Source organism: Wasmannia auropunctata, unplaced genomic scaffold (genome assembly GCF_000956235.1).
Source record: "Wasmannia auropunctata unplaced genomic scaffold, wasmannia.A_1.0 LD336023.1, whole genome shotgun sequence".
Lineage (NCBI taxonomy): Eukaryota > Metazoa > Arthropoda > Insecta > Hymenoptera > Formicidae > Wasmannia > Wasmannia auropunctata.
The window spans coordinates 1682943-1700631 of record NW_012026867.1 but is presented as its reverse complement, the minus strand read 5'-3'; the positions used below and the strand labels follow the sequence as shown (position 1 = coordinate 1700631).

At 46.9% G+C, this 17689-nt stretch overlaps 2 protein-coding genes across 2 annotated transcripts in view; one reads left to right on the top strand and one right to left on the bottom strand.

The window, feature by feature from the left end:
- Window positions 1-297: 297 nt before the first annotated feature.
- Window positions 298-4293, bottom strand: LOC105453009 (transmembrane protein 53-like). Its single transcript, XM_011694651.1, has 5 exons — window positions 4024-4293; window positions 3290-3497; window positions 2111-2263; window positions 1768-1878; window positions 298-1505 (listed from the first exon to the last, which is right to left on the bottom strand). The coding sequence occupies exons 1-5, from the start codon at window positions 4236-4238 to the stop codon at window positions 1230-1232; spliced, it is 963 nt and encodes a 320-aa protein (XP_011692953.1). The 5' UTR covers window positions 4239-4293; the 3' UTR covers window positions 298-1229.
- A 1000-nt stretch (window positions 4294-5293) lies between these two features.
- LOC105453008 overlaps window positions 5294-17689 on the top strand; it is a 20741-nt gene continuing 8345 nt past the window's right edge. The window contains exons 1-7 of the mRNA XM_011694650.1: window positions 5294-5372; window positions 10899-11004; window positions 11695-11891; window positions 12202-13372; window positions 13920-14173; window positions 14582-14848; window positions 15186-15362. Of these exons, the coding sequence (XP_011692952.1) occupies window positions 5294-5372; window positions 10899-11004; window positions 11695-11891; window positions 12202-13372; window positions 13920-14173; window positions 14582-14848; window positions 15186-15362 (2251 nt within the window). The remainder of the gene's footprint in view (window positions 5373-10898; window positions 11005-11694; window positions 11892-12201; window positions 13373-13919; window positions 14174-14581; window positions 14849-15185; window positions 15363-17689) is intronic.

The window sequence follows — 17689 nt, the reverse complement described above, 5'->3', positions numbered from 1 at the left end:
TCGACATCTCCGTCGTCACGAAGGAAAAACAATGCCCAATTGTCCAACAAGCACGAGAGAGATTCGTTCCTCCAGATTATTGTACAGAGAATATACGCGGATGCATTCGCGTGTCTACGAGCTTACGAGCTTCTCTAAAAACGGCGGTCACTCGGACACGCGGTGGCGGAAGGAGTAACGAAAGAGTACACGAAGGAAGAATCAAGCTGAGACGGGAGTAACGTAGGGACTGAGGCAAAGGAGAGAGAAAGAGAGAGAAAGAGAGAGAGGATGTGGATATTATCGGTTTTTTCGCCGTTTTTTTTAGCGAAAATCGGGAAATTTTGACAAGGCTCACGATGCCGCAAACAGTGCACACAACTCCAGGAATCTTGGTTCTGACCCACATTGAAAGAATTGCGTCAGATGCAACAGCAATATCGCGAGAAGTCGCATATATAGAAATATAAAAAAGAAATCAAAATAAAATTGAGATAAGCTTTAATCGTAATAAAAATCTTCATATTTTTAGGCTTCTGCGAACAATCGTCGAAGTATGTACATTTAATTTGGAAGCTCTTACGCCACCGTGTGTCTACTCTCTCGCTCGGCTCATAAAAAATTCACATTTTCATTTGAATAACTCTCGCTCGAAAATAATAATCAACTTCGTATAAAACAGCTCTGTACATTAACGAACGTAGCACCGTTTCCAGCATCTCGGACGTCGCCTCTTTACCAAGTGCGAAACGAGTGAATTTTCGGAGATTCGTGAGAAATCTATTCTGCAAAATCTCAACCTCCTAATCCCCGATCGAAATCGGAAATTGTCCCACAAAATCTTTGTGGGTTCTTTTCTGGGTTTTTACCACCGCAAATCTTCCTTTTCGCTTCATTTTCAACTCTAACGAAGGAGTCTCGAGACCGTCCTAATAATACGATTTTCCCGTCTTGGAATTACGGGTATACAAAAGATACGACAGGAGGGAAAGAATTCAGCGGTTTGAGAACCAATCTCCAATTACGGAGATTGGGAGATCTTAATTGTGCAAAACGGATTCCATAGCGTTTCCATCGAATTCACCCCTTTCCTCGTAGACCTTTTAGTCCAAAATGTAGATGTAATAATAATTGATCATCGATCCTCTCTCCCTTTACGCCTGGCACCCGCGAGGTCGCGCGCGCGCGTGCCACCAGCGCGATCCTCCAGCGGGCAACTATTCTATCTATTTTTAGCGTCTTCCGGATTACTAGTTCTGCTGCTTGCTGGCCTCGTGAGGCAGCACGACGCGCTTGGTGAGATCCGGCGGCGCGTCGTAGTCCTGGGAACCGTGGTCGTCGCCGCGGTCCATCAGGCTCCTCGACGGGCTCGGCGAGATCAGGCATTCGTGAATGAAGCTGCACACGGTGTTCACGTAGACGTCGCGGTAGGTCGTGTAGTGCTTGACGTGCGGCGAATTGGTGAAGAGAACGAGCTGCACCCGCACACCGCGCTCGGCCCGCCGGCTCGCGAACTTCTCGACGTCCTGACGAAAAGACAGGAGCTCGTAAATCTCTCTTGTAACGAGATTCCTCTCATTGCATCTAGGATTGTTAATAACGACAACATACATTTAATATTATCAATTTTTATACAGAATTAAAAATTAAACCTTTGCATCCTCTTTCCTAATATATATAATACGTGTTTCCTTTTTTTTCTGTTATTGAAAGCACTTTTGTTGCCAAGAGTCACCCGAAGTTCAACTCATTGTTATACGTAAAAAAAAAAAATAGATGGAAACTCACAGATGCCGGGATCAGAGTGTCACTGTTGGAATACAGGAACAGCTGAGGCCAGGAATAGGCTTCCTCGGCGAGGGCGATCGGGTTCGTTTGAATGGGCGTTCTGCTGAAAGCCTGCGCAATTACCTGACGATCATAAATCGACATATAAACTGTACAGCGTCGGTACAGCTCTGAAATGATCCGATCTATGGACATGATACGGTATCGCCGCCCTGACAAACATACGTTTGCGATGAGATCGTGCTTGGACGTGTTCGGAAATTAATGAAGATTACAATCGTTTTCATGCCCGCTTAATGTTCGTGAGACAATGATCGTGTATCAACGTTCGCTGTTCGTTTACCTCGAAGAACCAGAGCACGGAGAGGAAGAACGTGATGACAAACGACATCGGCAGATTCGTGAGGGGATGACCGCCGATGATCGCGCTGATCGCCTTGAAAAGCGCCGTTAGTCTCCTCTCGCCGGGCGCGCTGTCGAATATCACTCCCCTGACCTGTGATTCCAGTTCATAAATTCTCACATGTGTGTCGGCAGCGAGTAAAAGAGTATGAAACTGAAATTTTACGAGATGTATACACTCTCTGTACACATTCTCTATGCGCTCTCCACTTTAAACGCTCTGCAATTCGTGATTTCAGGAATGTAAAATTTGTAATTTATACACCGTGCATTTTTATACACGTGTCTGCATTTTAAACATTTTATATATACATTTAACATGTGCGAGTGTTTTCAATTCTTCAAATATTTTTCGTGCCTTTTTTCAAATAAAAAACATATAAAAACTTATAAATAAGATCCTAAAATTTTATTCTAAATTTTGAATTAAGCCCATCATAGATGATCTATATATAATGCGTGCTAAATCTATACCTTCAAATTTTATATATACTTCTATTAATATAATATAATATAATATAAATATAATATAATATTATACTGGGTGTCTCATAATAGGTGTATGACCGTTCATGGGTAGGTAGAACGGACTAAACTGAATCGAAAAGTCCTCTACCATTTTGCAAAATTCGCAATCGTTAACAAGATATTAATTTTTGAAGATCGGCGAATAAACTTAATATCTCGTTAATAAATGCAAATTTTACAAAATAGTAGAGGACTTTTTTGTTCGGTTTAATCTACTTATCTTGCCACGCACTTGCATTCAGCGGTGGGCCGAATGAATACGCGTTTATTCGTCAATCTTCAAAAATTAATGTCTCGTTTACGATTGCGAATTTTGCAAAATGGTAGAGGACTTTTCGATTCAGTTTAGTCCGTTCTACCCAAGAACGGTCATACACCTATTATGAGACACCCTGTATAATATTATTATATAATATAATATAATATAATATTAATATAATATAAATTTTGTATGTCGTGTAATTTTATGTACGTACGTATTAATATATTTTACGATGTATTTTTAGTATATATATTTTATACATGTGTTTGTATTCCGATTCGTCTCCATTGTTTTTCATATTACACAAGTTTTACGCGGAGAGGCGTCTACCTTGAACGGCGTGTTAGCCCTCTGCATCGCGAGGCTGACGTGCTGGTACAGGAACGCGCCGCCGTTGCTGAAGACGTGGAAGAATATCGGGTGCTCGTCCAGCCGCTTGTCGGTGATCACCTGCAGCAGCCGCTTGCCGATGTACGGCATCTTGTCCCGGCGCCAGAACAGGCACTCCACCGGCGCCGTGTAACGCAGCGTGATGCAACTGCGAGAGGACGTAACACCGGGATTAATAACGATCAAGTGGTTAATTGCGTTTTCGAGCGCAGCGTCGAACGACGCCGATCGCGATCTGACGACTCGACACGCGCGTATTCGACATGCAACGTTTACATATATACTCACAAAAATGGAGCACTATACTATACGGTCGCATTTCCGACTCCACAAATATGTCGCGTTTCCGCATTGCGCGGCACGTAGAATTAAAAATACAATCCTGTCCCGAGTTCTCTATATCGCGTCCTATTATTAGATCGCGTCTAAAGTGCAAGGTTTAAAGTACAAGACTTCGCGCACCGAGTCGACACACATCGTCGTTTTTTTGCAAATCATTCTCGCGGATTCTACGCCATTTATTGAATGCGCACGCGAGTACTTGGGAGAACCGCGGAATCGTGGCATCTCCAACGTGAGAATTGCCGACCTCCCGAGGGGTATGAAACGCGCCTCGGCGTCGATCGTACGCGCGGTACCAGCGGTTTCACGCGATGTCAGCGGTTTTGGAATACCTCTTCTCCTCGTAAATCGAACTGTATTTGGCCAGGTATCGGTCCTGACAGCCGGCCCATCCTAGCAGGATCACGACCGGCCGCTTGTCCTCCTCGTACACGAACACGAACTCCTCCCGCTGATCCTGCCCGCTTGCGGTCAACGTCGGATCCTTCGGGGACGGCGGAAACGACGGGTACATGATGTAATAATCCAGATCCTCCTGGTCGCTCATCTTGTCCGATTGCCGTGCCTCCTGTTCACGAGGACGAAAGGGAAGGAGAGGGAGAGAGAGAGAGAGAGAGAGACAGAGAGAGGAAGAGGAAGGACGGAGGGAGAGGATGCGGTCGGGGGTGAGGTGGTGCGCCGGGTACGAACTAGCTTCGCCGGGAGGGTGACTTCTACTCGGCGTAAACTTCGAGCTTGCGTCGTTCGAAACGCGCGAACGCGCCGGGGGATCGATATCCGAGGGAGTTACAGGAGCTAGGTCGTGCCGACGACGGCGAGGACGGCGGCGCATGTGAACGTCCAGTCGCGCGTATGCACATGCAGCATACGCAAGAGCGCGGGACTGTCACTCCGGATTTTTGCAGAGAAAAACGTTTCTCACCTTGAAACACATACATTTGCATAATGAGAAATAAGAATAGCGTAATTTATATTCGGAAAAATGAAGGTAACAGCTGCATAAATATAATAGAAGAAATTAATAAATTGGGAAATAAACGAAAGACACGAAGGTCTTCTAAGATTTAAATTTCTATTTAGATTTCAAGAATCGAAATTATGCTTGTGATTTTCCATGCTCCTCGCAATGGTTGATCATCTTTCTAAATCGCGATTGATTCGCGTCAATCGAATTATACTTTCTCGAATAATTTGAATGGATCTTCCGTCCCGCTCGTGGAGCGATCGAAAAGAAGGGATCTGTAAAATAGCGTTCCCCCATGGTAAGAGACCACCCAACGCTACTTCTCGATCCTCCGCAATCCCTTCTGACCTCAGGCGAGTGGCGCCAACCGCGGATGGCACGCGAGGCCGTAGAACGGGTTGCCATCGAGCAGGCGCTTCGCTGGACCGCTCGCAGCATCCGGGAGCTGCGCGCGAGTCTCGCGACGCGCGGGACCAAATTGGAGCGAGCAAGAGAGAGAAAGAGAGTGAGAAAGTGCGTGGGAGGGAGGAAGGGAGCGCGTTTCGAAACTCGAAATCTAACTGAGGAGAACACTCAGAGCCACGCGAGCGGCCGCGCGACACGGTACAAGTATTCGTATGTGAACGACGTGTCACGTTATGTGCATCGAGAATCGTGCGAGCCATGCGAGGCTCGCCTGTGCCGTCTTGTTCCTTGTGGCGATTGCTCTGCCGTTCGGTGAGTGCTATTCATCCTTTTTCATTCTTTTTTTTTTTTTTAATTGTATTACAGACCGATAGAAAGATACTTTGATTTCGTTTCTTGCAAAGATATTTAAAATAATTCTTGAATATCGGGATGTCATTCATTATTATATTCGTAAACAGGACATTGATTCAGATTTTTAGTTAATTTATTATGTAATTTAGTATAAAATAATGTATTCTTATAATGCATGTATAATCAGTATGAATATTTAATATTTATTGGACAATCTTTGTGCGATATTTTATATCGCGTTAGTGATTTGATTTTAAATAAAATTCATGTGATAAATAGCTATTAAATTGAATAACTTTTAATTACATGTACATATATAAATATTTTTAGCTATTATGAATCAAATTACTAGTTGTTTCTTTTTAATGAAAATTAGCTAAATTGTTAACTAAATGTAAACTGCATAAATTACGTTACGAGAGCATATAATATGTGATCACAATCATATGTATGTACATTAATTATGATATTCAATAAGCAGAGTTGTTCTAAAATCAGCTACATTCAGCTGCATTCTAAAGATCCGTATACAGAATTAATGAAACAGTGATCGACTACGTTCTCTAGTTTTTTACGAATGTAATCAATTCGGTGATCAATCTTCGCGCAAGATGATTCAATCTTGAGCACGTCAGCCTGCGTCTGCGTTTTAATTTATATGGCGCGTCTGAAGAATAGAGGATAAAAAAAAAAGAATTACGTCCACGTCCGCGTCCGCGTTCGCGAGATAAAGCTTAAAAACCGCGAGACGAGACGTTAGCTTCGTATTTTAAGAAGAGGCGAGGGGCCCGTGAATAAAGAATGTTTAAGAGACCGTGATAAATATGCAAATTTTGGTGTCTCATGGTTTTTAAAAACCACTTTACGTATTCTCGTCCAAAGTTTAGCCGCGCCGGCTGAGATTTCGCCTCCTAATTGCCTCACTTCGCCGCGCGGACACGTTGCCTCGTAGAAAACACGCGAGAATTATCCTTTAATTAAGTTTTATCTTATTGGAATTATCTATTAGACGGTCGGAAGGGGATCCCGTCGCGCGTGTATGCGGGGCAGTGATACGAGTCGGTAATAAATCGTACATTCTAAGGACGAATTATTCTTCGCGCGCGCGCGCGCGCGAGACAATCTCGGGATCTCCGTCCCGCAAAGATTCACTCCCTCCGCGGGACGGGATGGTGAGGAACGATGTAATAGAGCACACAGCTATCTCGCATTAAATCTCCCTTGTACTTTCATTCCTTAAAGCGCGGAAGAATATGACCCTCCCCATACGGACGGAGATCTCCACCGCCCGCCGGCGACGCCGCCGCCGCGTAATGGAGAAGAACGGTGTAATAGAGACGACGGCTATCTCATACATTAAATCCTTTTCGTACTTTCATTCCTTAAAAAGCGCGAAGAATATGCCCCGTTACACCATCATCTCTCTCTCTCTCTCTTTCTTCCGCGTCCGATGGACTCATATCTTAAAAGTGAAAAATAGTCCACTACATCTCCGGGGGAAATTTCCTCCTCCGTCGTCCGTCGTCTCGGCGGCTTGCGCGCGCGACACGGTATAGAAACACTCCATTCTGACCTCCGGAGCTTTTCCCCGCTTCTACGCTTCTACCCCCCTCGCGTGCGCGACTCGAAGAGCGCGGTCTGTTAATTTTCACGATGCATTGTGGACCGTGCAATCACAATGAAATGCCAGCCCGACACTCGTCCGCCCCTCCGCGTCTTTCTATATAGCTGTGATGTAATTAGTTTTGCCGCTGGACGTGTATTAGCAGATTTACGAATTAACATTAAGTGGATTCTCCCTCTCTCTCTCTCTCTCTCTATGTATGTGATCCACTTAAACAATGAAAAAACAATGAGAGCCGGGCAATCTAACTTCACCACTTAACTCGTTTACGATTTATGCGGTTGTTCGCGCGGTTGGTACATTCGCACGTAATTACGTCGTTGCATATTCTCCGCGCAGAACAGGATTAACAAAATGGCGCAAGATTTACGGAGGGGGATGAAACGCATGCATACTGTTTCTACTGCACTTTTTATCCATTTCACCGCGCTCCGCTTACGGCTTAAATGGAATAATATCGTTCATAAATATCGCAGCGACGTCGCATAAAACTTCAAAATGCATTTGAGTAAGATCTAAATATTTAGAAGAGGGCATATGTTACAAACACATTTGGCGTATTGTTCCGAAAAAATATTTATGACAGCTGTAACGTTTTATCGTTTTAATTAAAATTATAGTAATCGCATAAAAGTGCGAGGGAACAGCGAATGAATGCGCACTTCAGATACGCAATTTAAAATCATTCTTATTATAGTAACTCTCGCTCGAGCTCTATAATTCACAGTTATTACGTAACATAATCTCCTCGTAATCGGTTTTTCTCATACTCGTCTCTGTAGGCAGTCGCGTCAAACGCTCGATGAATTATTCCGCCGAAGGGGCGAGCTTAGTGCATAATGTGGAATAATTATAGGAAGCGCGCCGCGCCGTTTTTCATCGATCGGGAATATTCTTCAGAGAGGGATTATTTATCCTTTTACGAGATAAAGAGAGAAAGAGGGAAAAAGGAAGAGGAAGCGGGGGGGGGAGGGGGAGGTCCTATTGGCCGAGCTCCGGCGCCCCGGAAATTCATTTCGTTCGATTGGCGATGCAACATTATCGGAGGTAATCTCGTCGTCCCCAGCGTCCTGTGTCATGAGCGAAAATTGACAAGGGATCAACTACGAGGCCACGCTCCCCGCGCATCAGTGCGATACGAGCTGATGGAGAAATTCCCCCGTGATGTCGGGGCTTATCAGCAGGTGAACCGATAACGCGGTTTCGCCAGGTGTCGCCGGGAAGTACCGGATGCTGCGGGCGAGGTCTATCTCCCTCGCGTTACCATATATACACCGGGAGTTATTCAAAGTGCCGGGCCGCGATTATGCGCGGTCTCTCGATTCGAAATTATTCCGGCCGTTCACCGCCGCGCGTCTTTCAAATCGCTCAAAAATTGATCGTCGTATATACATCCGAAATTCAGATTCGCTTCGCCCCGTCGAGAGGGTGTATCCCGAGTGTACCCCTTTCCGCGACTCACCGTCGGGCGACGTTCGCCCCGTCTGCATGTAGTCGCGCCGGGCCTTCAGCTGTGCATGGACCGGGGTTGACTCTCGCGAAAACTCGAATGTAACTTTAAAGGGGTGATGACCCGTGAATATTACAGACGCGGAATGCCGCGCTGGGAACGAACACGCTCATACGCGCGCGCGCGCGCGCGTGTGTCTCTGTGTGTGTGTGTGTGTGTGTGTGTGTGTGTGTGTGTGTGTGTGTGTGTGTGTGTGTGTGGATTTGTATGTAAATGAAAAATTACCGGTGCACGTGTGACGATGGGCGCGCACCGTTCGCCGAAATATACTCATTTATTCACGCCCGTGCGCCGGCATAATATGTCGTACATTATGTTATTCTTGTCGAGGCAATGCGAGAATAAACGTGAAACATTCAAGCCGATTGCTGATTTAGGCGTCGCTCACCGTTAAAGATTCAAAGCCCGACTTCCCTTCCTCCACTCCCCTCCCCCTCCCCTCTCCCGTCCCTAAAACCGCTATGTTTGTAGTCAAATGGTATAAACGTGCGGGCGAATGTAAATCGAGAAATGCCAGCCCCCAACTAGATTCTTTATGTGCTCTCGTTGGTCAATCGAAATGATTAAAAGTCAGAAGAATGGCGGCGCGGTTTACCTACGGTGGAATATATTATACCAACGTCGTTTATCATTGATTGAATTTAATTAAACTTTCGCGACAGAATCACCACTCTGCTCGGCCGCGTATTACGACGGAGAAAACGAACGAATTACTCTCTGCTCGCCTAAGGCCAAGCTTAGTCGCTCGCTTTAATTGTTTCCAGAGGCGAAGGAAAGGGAACAGTTTCCTTTTCTTCGTCCCGTTCTCTGTCGCGTGTATACACATTCATGATGTGTACACACATTTACATGTATATTCTGTTCTTTCATATATTTCTCCGATATAATATATGCCGCAAAGCAAAATCGGTTTATAAATCTTTCGAATGCAAATATCAAGGAGCATACAAAAATTTATATCAAGTCCCGAGTGTAGATTTAAACGATCTATAATTCATATCACAGAATTCAAGGTAGAATGTTATTCACAATTTTAATTGTATGATACATTTAAATCAGAAATACGCATACATACAAAATTATATATATATATAATTTTAATTTAATGTATCATTACATCATAAATCTAATTACAATGTAAATTCAAATTATTTGTACACAAATTTAATTTGATATACATATTTAATACATATATTTTATATAATATTTAGATACAAATATAAAATACTCGAAGAGTGAATTTTCTCTATCTCTCTATTTCCCTCTGCGGGATAATAATCGCTTCTTTGGCGAGAAACCTCTTGCGCGGGTATACCTGCATTCGTTAACGATTTCGGATACAGCGGTAACAACGAAGAAAGTCGATTATCGCTGGATTATACCAATTGCCACTTGATATCGCCTAGATTAGACTCAAGGATGCGCAGCTCTCTCGACGGGCTTTCTTCGATAACGGCGAGGGAAAATGCGGCCGGGGTACCGCCTCTTCTCGAATCGAGAGCCTCGTAAAAGTTTCGAGTATAATCTACCGTGAAACTTTCTCCGCGGGCACATGCCGTAGACATCCCTTCGTTAGCGCGCTGAAGTCCATACTATAGCCCGCGAGTGGAAAAATCGCGAGTTCATTGAGAGAAAGGAAAAAATTTCACGTTCCTCCAAAATGAATAGGCGAAAAATGTTACTTAGAATTACTTCCTGACGTGCGCTACCTCCGAAAAAGAGATTCGTACAAGACACTTTACATTCAGTGGCGGCCGTGGGTTGCATTTCCGAACTGAATCATAAAAAAATTTGAAAGACGTCTCGCGAGTGTCTGAAGAACATCCTTCAGGGAGGAATTAAGATATTTCTCGCTCGTCCCTTGGAGATCGCTCGACCGTTCTTCCGCTTCCTCCTCCTTCCTCTCTCTCTCTCTCTCTCTCTCGCTCGCTCGTTTCCCATCAACTCAATTTTATCGCCATCTTCGCGCATTAAAGAATTTCCATATCGACGGGAAGGAGGGGGGGAGCGACGGGCGGTACGCTCGACGGAGCGAAATGACGGGCGGGCACCCGATGACTTCCGGGGTTCCGCGTGGCGTAGTTTCATTGCGGTAACAGTCGAAGTTTCGACCCGAACTCGTGGGCACAAGTGTGCGCGAAGCTCCGGCAAACTTCACAATAGAACTTCCGCATTTTCGCCTCGCTGGCTGCATCGCTCGCGGAGATGCAGTCGCGGAGGAGAAAGAGAGAGAGAGAGAGCGCGCGGCCTCTTTGCTCCACGATCCTCCTTGCGTTCATCTCATCCCCTATTTCGCTGCCACGGCCAATCGAGCCCGGCTCTTGAGATCGCGTCCGCTCCGTGTTTACAGGGCTCTGCCAAAATGCCGGGGCACGCGGTGCAGGATCCGGGGACAGGATGGGATCGGATCGTTCCGGCGACGGGTCGCACACTCTGGCGACCCATCGGCAGTACAGGTAAAGTATCGACGAACTCTCCACGGGGAGGGGCTGTAAAACCCTACCGCTTTTCTTCGGTGATGTAATGCGATGCAAGGAAACGTGAGAAAACGAGACTCCTCACGAGGATCCAACGACGCTCTTGGTTCACGATGACATACCTATATATGCTTTGTCGTCGTACAAATCTACGCGTATCCGGTCGGATGTCACAGGGAAATCTTTAATAGAATTATACGCTGTAATTATAGCTCGGAATCACAAAGATTGATCGAAATGGTAGCGTCAAAGAAGCGCCCCGCCTCGAAACGCGAATAAACTGTAGTCGACATTAATTATGTAATATTAAAGATGGAATATAAAAGAAATTCAATTTCTAATAGTACCGTTCTTTTCAAATACATTTTACTTATACGTGTTGCCGATATTTATGTTCACCCTACATATTTTCATTCGACATCTTATTTAATTTTCATCTGTTAAAAGTAAGTAAGCCGTATAACTCTACATAAATATAAAAATACCATCTCTTAGGACAAATTCTAAAGGGACTTAAGTGGTCTTTTAGAGTCTTGAAACAGTGAAATTGCGCGACGTGGTCCCTCTTTGTTCCCTCGATAATTTATTTAGTAGACTGAGGCAGCGTTTCTCTTAGAACCCTTGTTTTTTGCGAGAGCAAAGATGGTTAGAGCTGTTGTTATCCGGCAGCCGGGACGCATCTTTTGAGGGAATGGAGGCTCTCGAGGAAAACAGAAGGACGCTCTCGTCGCGAGGCGTTATCAAGGAGCCGGAGGAGACGGAAGCGGAAGCGAAAGCGGAGGCCCGCGGCGATGAACGCGGGGACAAACACCTCCTTTTGTCGGAAAATGGTGCGAAAATTCCGCCTCGGCGAAACGTAAATGTCAGTGAGTAAAATCGTCTCTTCCTAATGTTAACGGGGGAAACGTATATTCCGGATAAATCAGTCCCCCGCGGCAAGGTGAAAATGCTCGCGGAGCGAGACACATCCGCACGAATTTCTAAGCGAATTCACGTTATTCCGGAAATTTTTCACGTCGACATAAACACGTATTATATAGGTATTATATAGGTAGTCTGTATTTTGTCAAACACGGATCGGCCGGAAATTTCACTGCTCATTAATCGCGCGTTCCAAAATTTGTCGTTTCCAATCGATATATTTCTGAAGATCAACCTTCGCTATCTGCCCGACAGCGACCTTGAGCAAGCAGCAAGAAGGTAACTTCGGCAGTCGGACGCGCAAAAAGCGTCGCAGGGGCAAGGACGGGCCTGGGGGTTCCGGTGTCAAGGATCGCGTGTACGAGATCACCGAGGACAGTCGTGAGAACGAGATAACGGGCAAGCGGAATCGATCGCCGCGGAGGAGGAACGACCCTTTCTCGAAGTCGCGGCCGAGGAGTCGGGAGGCGCGAAAGTCCCGCGCGGAGCGACGGAGGCGGAAAAAGGACAGGAAGGAGCGAAACAGAGGAAGCGGCAAGGACGCGCGGTGGGGCGACAGGCGGCAGGATGTCGCGCGACGATCGTCGAAGCGCAAGAGGAAGACGCACGACGGCCTGAGCGGGCGTGTCCTGCACGAAACGCTCGACCTAGCCGGGACCAGCAACGCGTCCGAGTCGACGTATGAAAGCCCGTCGAACGTCACTCCCGAGCGCGCCTCGTTGACGGAGGCCGTCGACACGACGACGTCGTCGAGTCTTCAGCGTCGCCCGACGCTCGAGACGACGAGGCGGTTGACGAGAACGACGCCGCGTCGCGGCGTTTATTCGGGCGACACGGTGGAGAGGGAGTTCTCCAAGCAGCTCGAGATGGAGATCTCCAAGTCTGCGTTGAAGGACCCCTCGATCCTAGACGACGGTATTTTCGACACCCCTCCGAAGAAATCGGCCGGACGGAACGCGGGGACGGGTGGCGAGGTCGACGGCAAGAGCGTGGATCGGGACGCCGCCGTCTCGCCGGAGGGCGAGAAAATCGATTTCAAGGGCTCGCATTACGACGCCGAGAGGATGCTGGGCTACTCGAGGACCGAGGAGGATCTGCCGATTCTGGATCTGGAGAACGAGGTGCTGGAGAGGACCCTGAAGGACTACAACGCGTACATGACGTCGCGGCTGAAGCCGTTGTCGTTGCCGCGCCACGAACAGCTGCCGATCCGTCGCACCTCTCATCCGCCGCGGAAGCCGATAATTAATTCCGAGGAGAGCGCCGAGGAGACCGGCGACGAAAACGCGGAAGTCACAGGCGTGACGGGAGCGATGCAGGACGACGGCGGCGGCGGCGGCGGCGGCACGAAAGGGGACTTATCTTGCATAAACGGGACGTTCCTACCGGCGCCTCTATCTCGCCACGCGCTGATCAAATATGTAAAGTAAGTGCTCTCCTACCTTCTATCATCCATAATTCAATGCTGGGTATTAATCCCGGTGTCAACGATTTACACGAACGCCAGCATAAGCCGAGCACGAAGCGTCTTCCGGAGAGCGACTAACGTTAATTTTAATAATCAAATTCTCCGATATTTTCATATCAACTTCTCCTCGATTAAAATAGATATAAAATAGATAATACTTCGATAATAAAATTCTTCGAAGTTGTTCAATTCTTCAGTTTCTTGATTTGATTAAAATGTCAAACGAATAAAAATAGATATATCTTATCTATAATCTTATCTAACATTAACTGATTAACAGCTATCTAATATTGATAATCAACGAAGATTTTGTAGACGATGATAATTTTGTTTCAAATTTGAAAACCAACGGCAAATTCCAAACTTTCCCCACGACGCGCTTACACATTAAAATCAAAATATACCCCAATTGCCATTTAGCGTTAACGCTCCAGAGCCCTCCTGAGAAAACAGAAATTTTATTCGTAAAAATAACTCACCGCGCGTTCATGTCACAATTACAAAGGTCCTCGACCCCGGGCCACGAGTATTTGGAAGCCGATTACGAGTGTGTGCCAGGCTTCCGTATGGTATCCTCGGCGAGCCGATTAGTCTGCAGGAATCGTCAGTGGGTCGGACAGGTGCCAAAGTGCGAGATCAAGCAAAACCCGAACGGGGTGTGCGCCGAGGCATCCTGCGAGCACGTTTGCAACGAAATTAACGGACGTCCCGTCTGTTCCTGCTACGAGGGATTCAGATTGGACGGCCGCAAATGCGTCGGTGAGCATGATTTCGCCGTGCGAGCAATTATCATTAATGGACGCGCAATTTTTGGGGGATTTTTTCACACGTCAACTTCATCCGTCGCGCAGAGCGCGCAAATTTCACGTCTATAATAGTTTTTACGTCAAATTCGTATGGCAGTTAGTTTGACTTCAGATATTTATATCTTAAATATTTTTACCTTCAGTTTGATTTTCCCTTCGAATTTTTATCTCTCTTGACATTTCATTTTCTTCGCGCAAACGCCACCAATTTAAGTCGCAATTAAAGCGATCCCAGAGTAATAATTGCCTCGCTCAAACACCAGTAAAGTATCTTACCAAGTTAATCAATTACGCCTCTGCGCGCGGGGCAAATCACGCGGTTAGACGACAGATTGAACGCTCGACTGCATTCGTTGTTTAGACGTCAACGAGTGTCTACTGAACAACGGCCACGGTCCCTGCCAGGACACCTGTCGAAATCTCGTAGGAGGATACGAGTGCTCCTGCGAGGGTCTGCAAGACGCGTCGCTGGCCCCCGACAACCACACGTGCGAGCGTGACAGGCACACGGGTCCGTGCAGCGTTAACAACGCCGGGTGCTCCCACACGTGCCTGTCCACGATGGGCCGAGTGTTTTGCCTGTGCCCCGACGGCTTCATGCTCGAGGACGACTGGAAGACGTGTCAGGGTAAATATTTGAACGCCGCGGTGAACGATCGATTGTGAAACTTATATATATACAATTGCTTTCTCTCTCTTTCTCTCTCTCTTTGTTTACAATTTTATGTTGAATTCGAGATTGAAAATTTACGAGACCACTGACCGACGTTGACCGACATTTTACGGATGACTAACGCGATGGAATTTTTCGCGATGAATCTCGGGGCCCTCGAGCGATAGAGCGCTGCACTTAGTCCAGATTTTACGCGCCGGCATCCGCGTGGATCTCGCCTGGCGCGACACTTTCGTAGCGGGGGCGAGACGTATCGGGGGGACGTTTGACAAATGGCGATCATTTCCCGTAGACGTGGACGAATGCTCGGTGCCGGATCTTCAGACGGAGCTGTGTCGCTACGGGTGCATTAACACCCCGGGTTCCTATCGATGCGCGGAACCTATGGAGCTGAAGGATCAGCCGGTCCTGGACAGCCTGTCCATCACTTGCCTGCCGGGCTACGAGCAGACCTCCCGCGGATGCATCGGTGAGTCGGATAATGGAAAATTTTCGATTTTTGTCCTCAAAAAATAGGGGAAGGAAAGGGCAGGGAGGGAGGAGCGTTCATCTTCCACCGGCTCGTCTTGCCGGCGTGTTAATTTATGCGCTAGATTAACCGCCGTTTTAACGCAATAAATTGTTCGATAGTTAGAGGGCCGTTGAGAGATAATTCTTATTCATTTTTAAAATGTGATTAATAGCAGTAATAAATTGCTCGATTCAATTCTACGAGAGCGCGTCGCGCGTCTCGTTTTCTTTTTTGTATTAAAAACCAGAAAGTGTATGAAATGTCAAGACAAAATTTTGACAGTATAATTTTCAATGAGAACACGTGTCTGACTACATCCTCGAGTTTATTGTCAGACGACGCGCAGCTACGCGAATTATAGTAGCGCCCGTGAATCCACTTTGCGAATTTGTGCCTGTTAGGACGGCTGCTTAAGTCAGGAGTTAAGCTAATAAGTTCTCGTTAATAAGTCAGGAGCATCGTGTTACCGTTAGGAATGGAGATGTGATCTTCCGCGACGTGTACACGAAAACTTTGTCGGAAACGCCATTATCCCATAAGCGTAAGCTCCCCACGCGCGTTATCTCGTCAAAATAATTTACAAGCCGTGCGTGCGTATATACATTTTCATCAAATCTTTCGTCACGTTTTGTTTACGTACGTCCTAGAAGTATTTCTTTTTACCTGTCGGTTTTCACTTGTAAAATTGTGAATCTCCGTCTCGAGCTCGACGGGATTGACACCAATTCCCCCGTAATATTTTTTACCGTGACCGCGATATTTCGTTGCTTCGCGGGAAGCTCGCGCCCTTTAAGTTCCTCTCTTCAATTGCAAACATCTCGGACAATTCTCCCGTACGATCCCTTCGACGAAAGCACGCAGCAGCGCTTCAGTATTTCCTCCAGGAAATCCGAGTTGGTGTTTTCCCTCTTTCTCTTTCTCTCTCCTTTTTCAGCGAACGAAGTACCGTCGAATCGTAACTCCACGGTCCCGCAAGGACGATACCTATATCACCATCGGTTACTTTCGGATACAGAGAAAGAGAGAGGGGGGGGAGGGGAAGGGGGGAGAGGAAGAGAGAGACAGCCTTTTCTTTTCCGCCAATCGTGCATTCCTCGGGAGAGTAACCTTCTTAGGAGTCCCGCGAGTTTCTCCCCCAATACCTTCGAATATCTCGGCTCGCACAAAATGCAGTCCCCGCTGCAATCCGTTTTGCCGATGCGCACAAGCGCGAGCGGAAAAACGCGACGCTTTTATCGGCATTTTATACGAAATACGCTTCCGCGGGCTTCCTCGTACTCGTACGCGCGCGTATACACTTGTCGTGATAATACGAAAACTCTCCCGCGTAGCGCGTGTACGAAACTTTTGGTGATCGCAGATATTCGTAGCGTAAAATAAAGATCGAAATAATTGAATTTAAACGGCGGGGGGGGAGATGTATATCCAGATCTATACTTATAGACTGTCGTCCAGTATTTTTCCTCAAATCGTTCAATCGTTCAAGAGAGACAGTCTCCTTTACGGCAGTCTCTCTTTTTTCCGATACTCGCGCACGCGCGCGCACACACACACACGCCGGGTAATTCTATGTCTATCCAATTTCGCGGGGCGTAAATCCCTCAATTACAATTGATGCGGCGGTGAATACCGAGTGTGGAACATTACCGCTCGTTTTGATACAGCACGTAACATCAGGCGTTCGCGATTTGCGAATCTCATTCGACGAAGATTCAATCCATTTTCGCCTCCGTTCTCCACACGGCAGCCCCCGGTCGTTAAATAGCCTCGGGGGGGGGGGGAGGAAGAAGTTTTACGTGAACGGCATTTTATAAATGATTGACATTACGAGTCGCCCTGCCCGAGGCGCGGAAATGTGCGGCCGCACGAGAGAATCCCACGACGTGTATTTGCGGGGCGTGATGTGAGGATCGTAAGGATCGTCGTCTTAACGATCGGTGAGGGTATTAAGCTCTCTTTCTCTCTCTCTCTTTTTTAAGACCAGAAGAAGACCGCGCTTCGTGCTCCGCGAGGAAGATAAAAGAACCGTAAATACACGGCGATCCCGTGCGCGCGCGAAATGTCACGTTTATGAGGATCCCTCCCCTCCGCGAGAGATTCCCCGCGTCAAAGTGAAATTCTAATTTCGCTCCCGCAAAGGCAAGAGAGACGCGTACACCCCGTTTTTTGTACCGGCGGTAAAAATGGACTATCGCGAGAATCTTACAATCTCCGGCGGTGCGCGCGACTTAAAAAGAAGAGGGGCCGGCTCTGGGGTGTCGGCTGAAAGAACGCACCACACGAGG

Bases quoted from the DNA above. Each gene is read 5' to 3' on its own strand.
- LOC105453009 (XM_011694651.1), bottom strand. From the start codon at position 4,238: ATGAGCGACCAGGAGGATCTGGATTATTACATCATGTACCCGTCGTTT. The intron at 1,879-2,110 runs GTAAACGAACAG...GTAATTGCGCAG, and splicing joins CCGTGCTCTGGTTCTTCGAG to GCTTTCAGCAGAACGCCCAT. The intron at 1,506-1,767 runs GTGAGTTTCCAT...TCTTTTCGTCAG, and splicing joins ACACTCTGATCCCGGCATCT to GACGTCGAGAAGTTCGCGAG.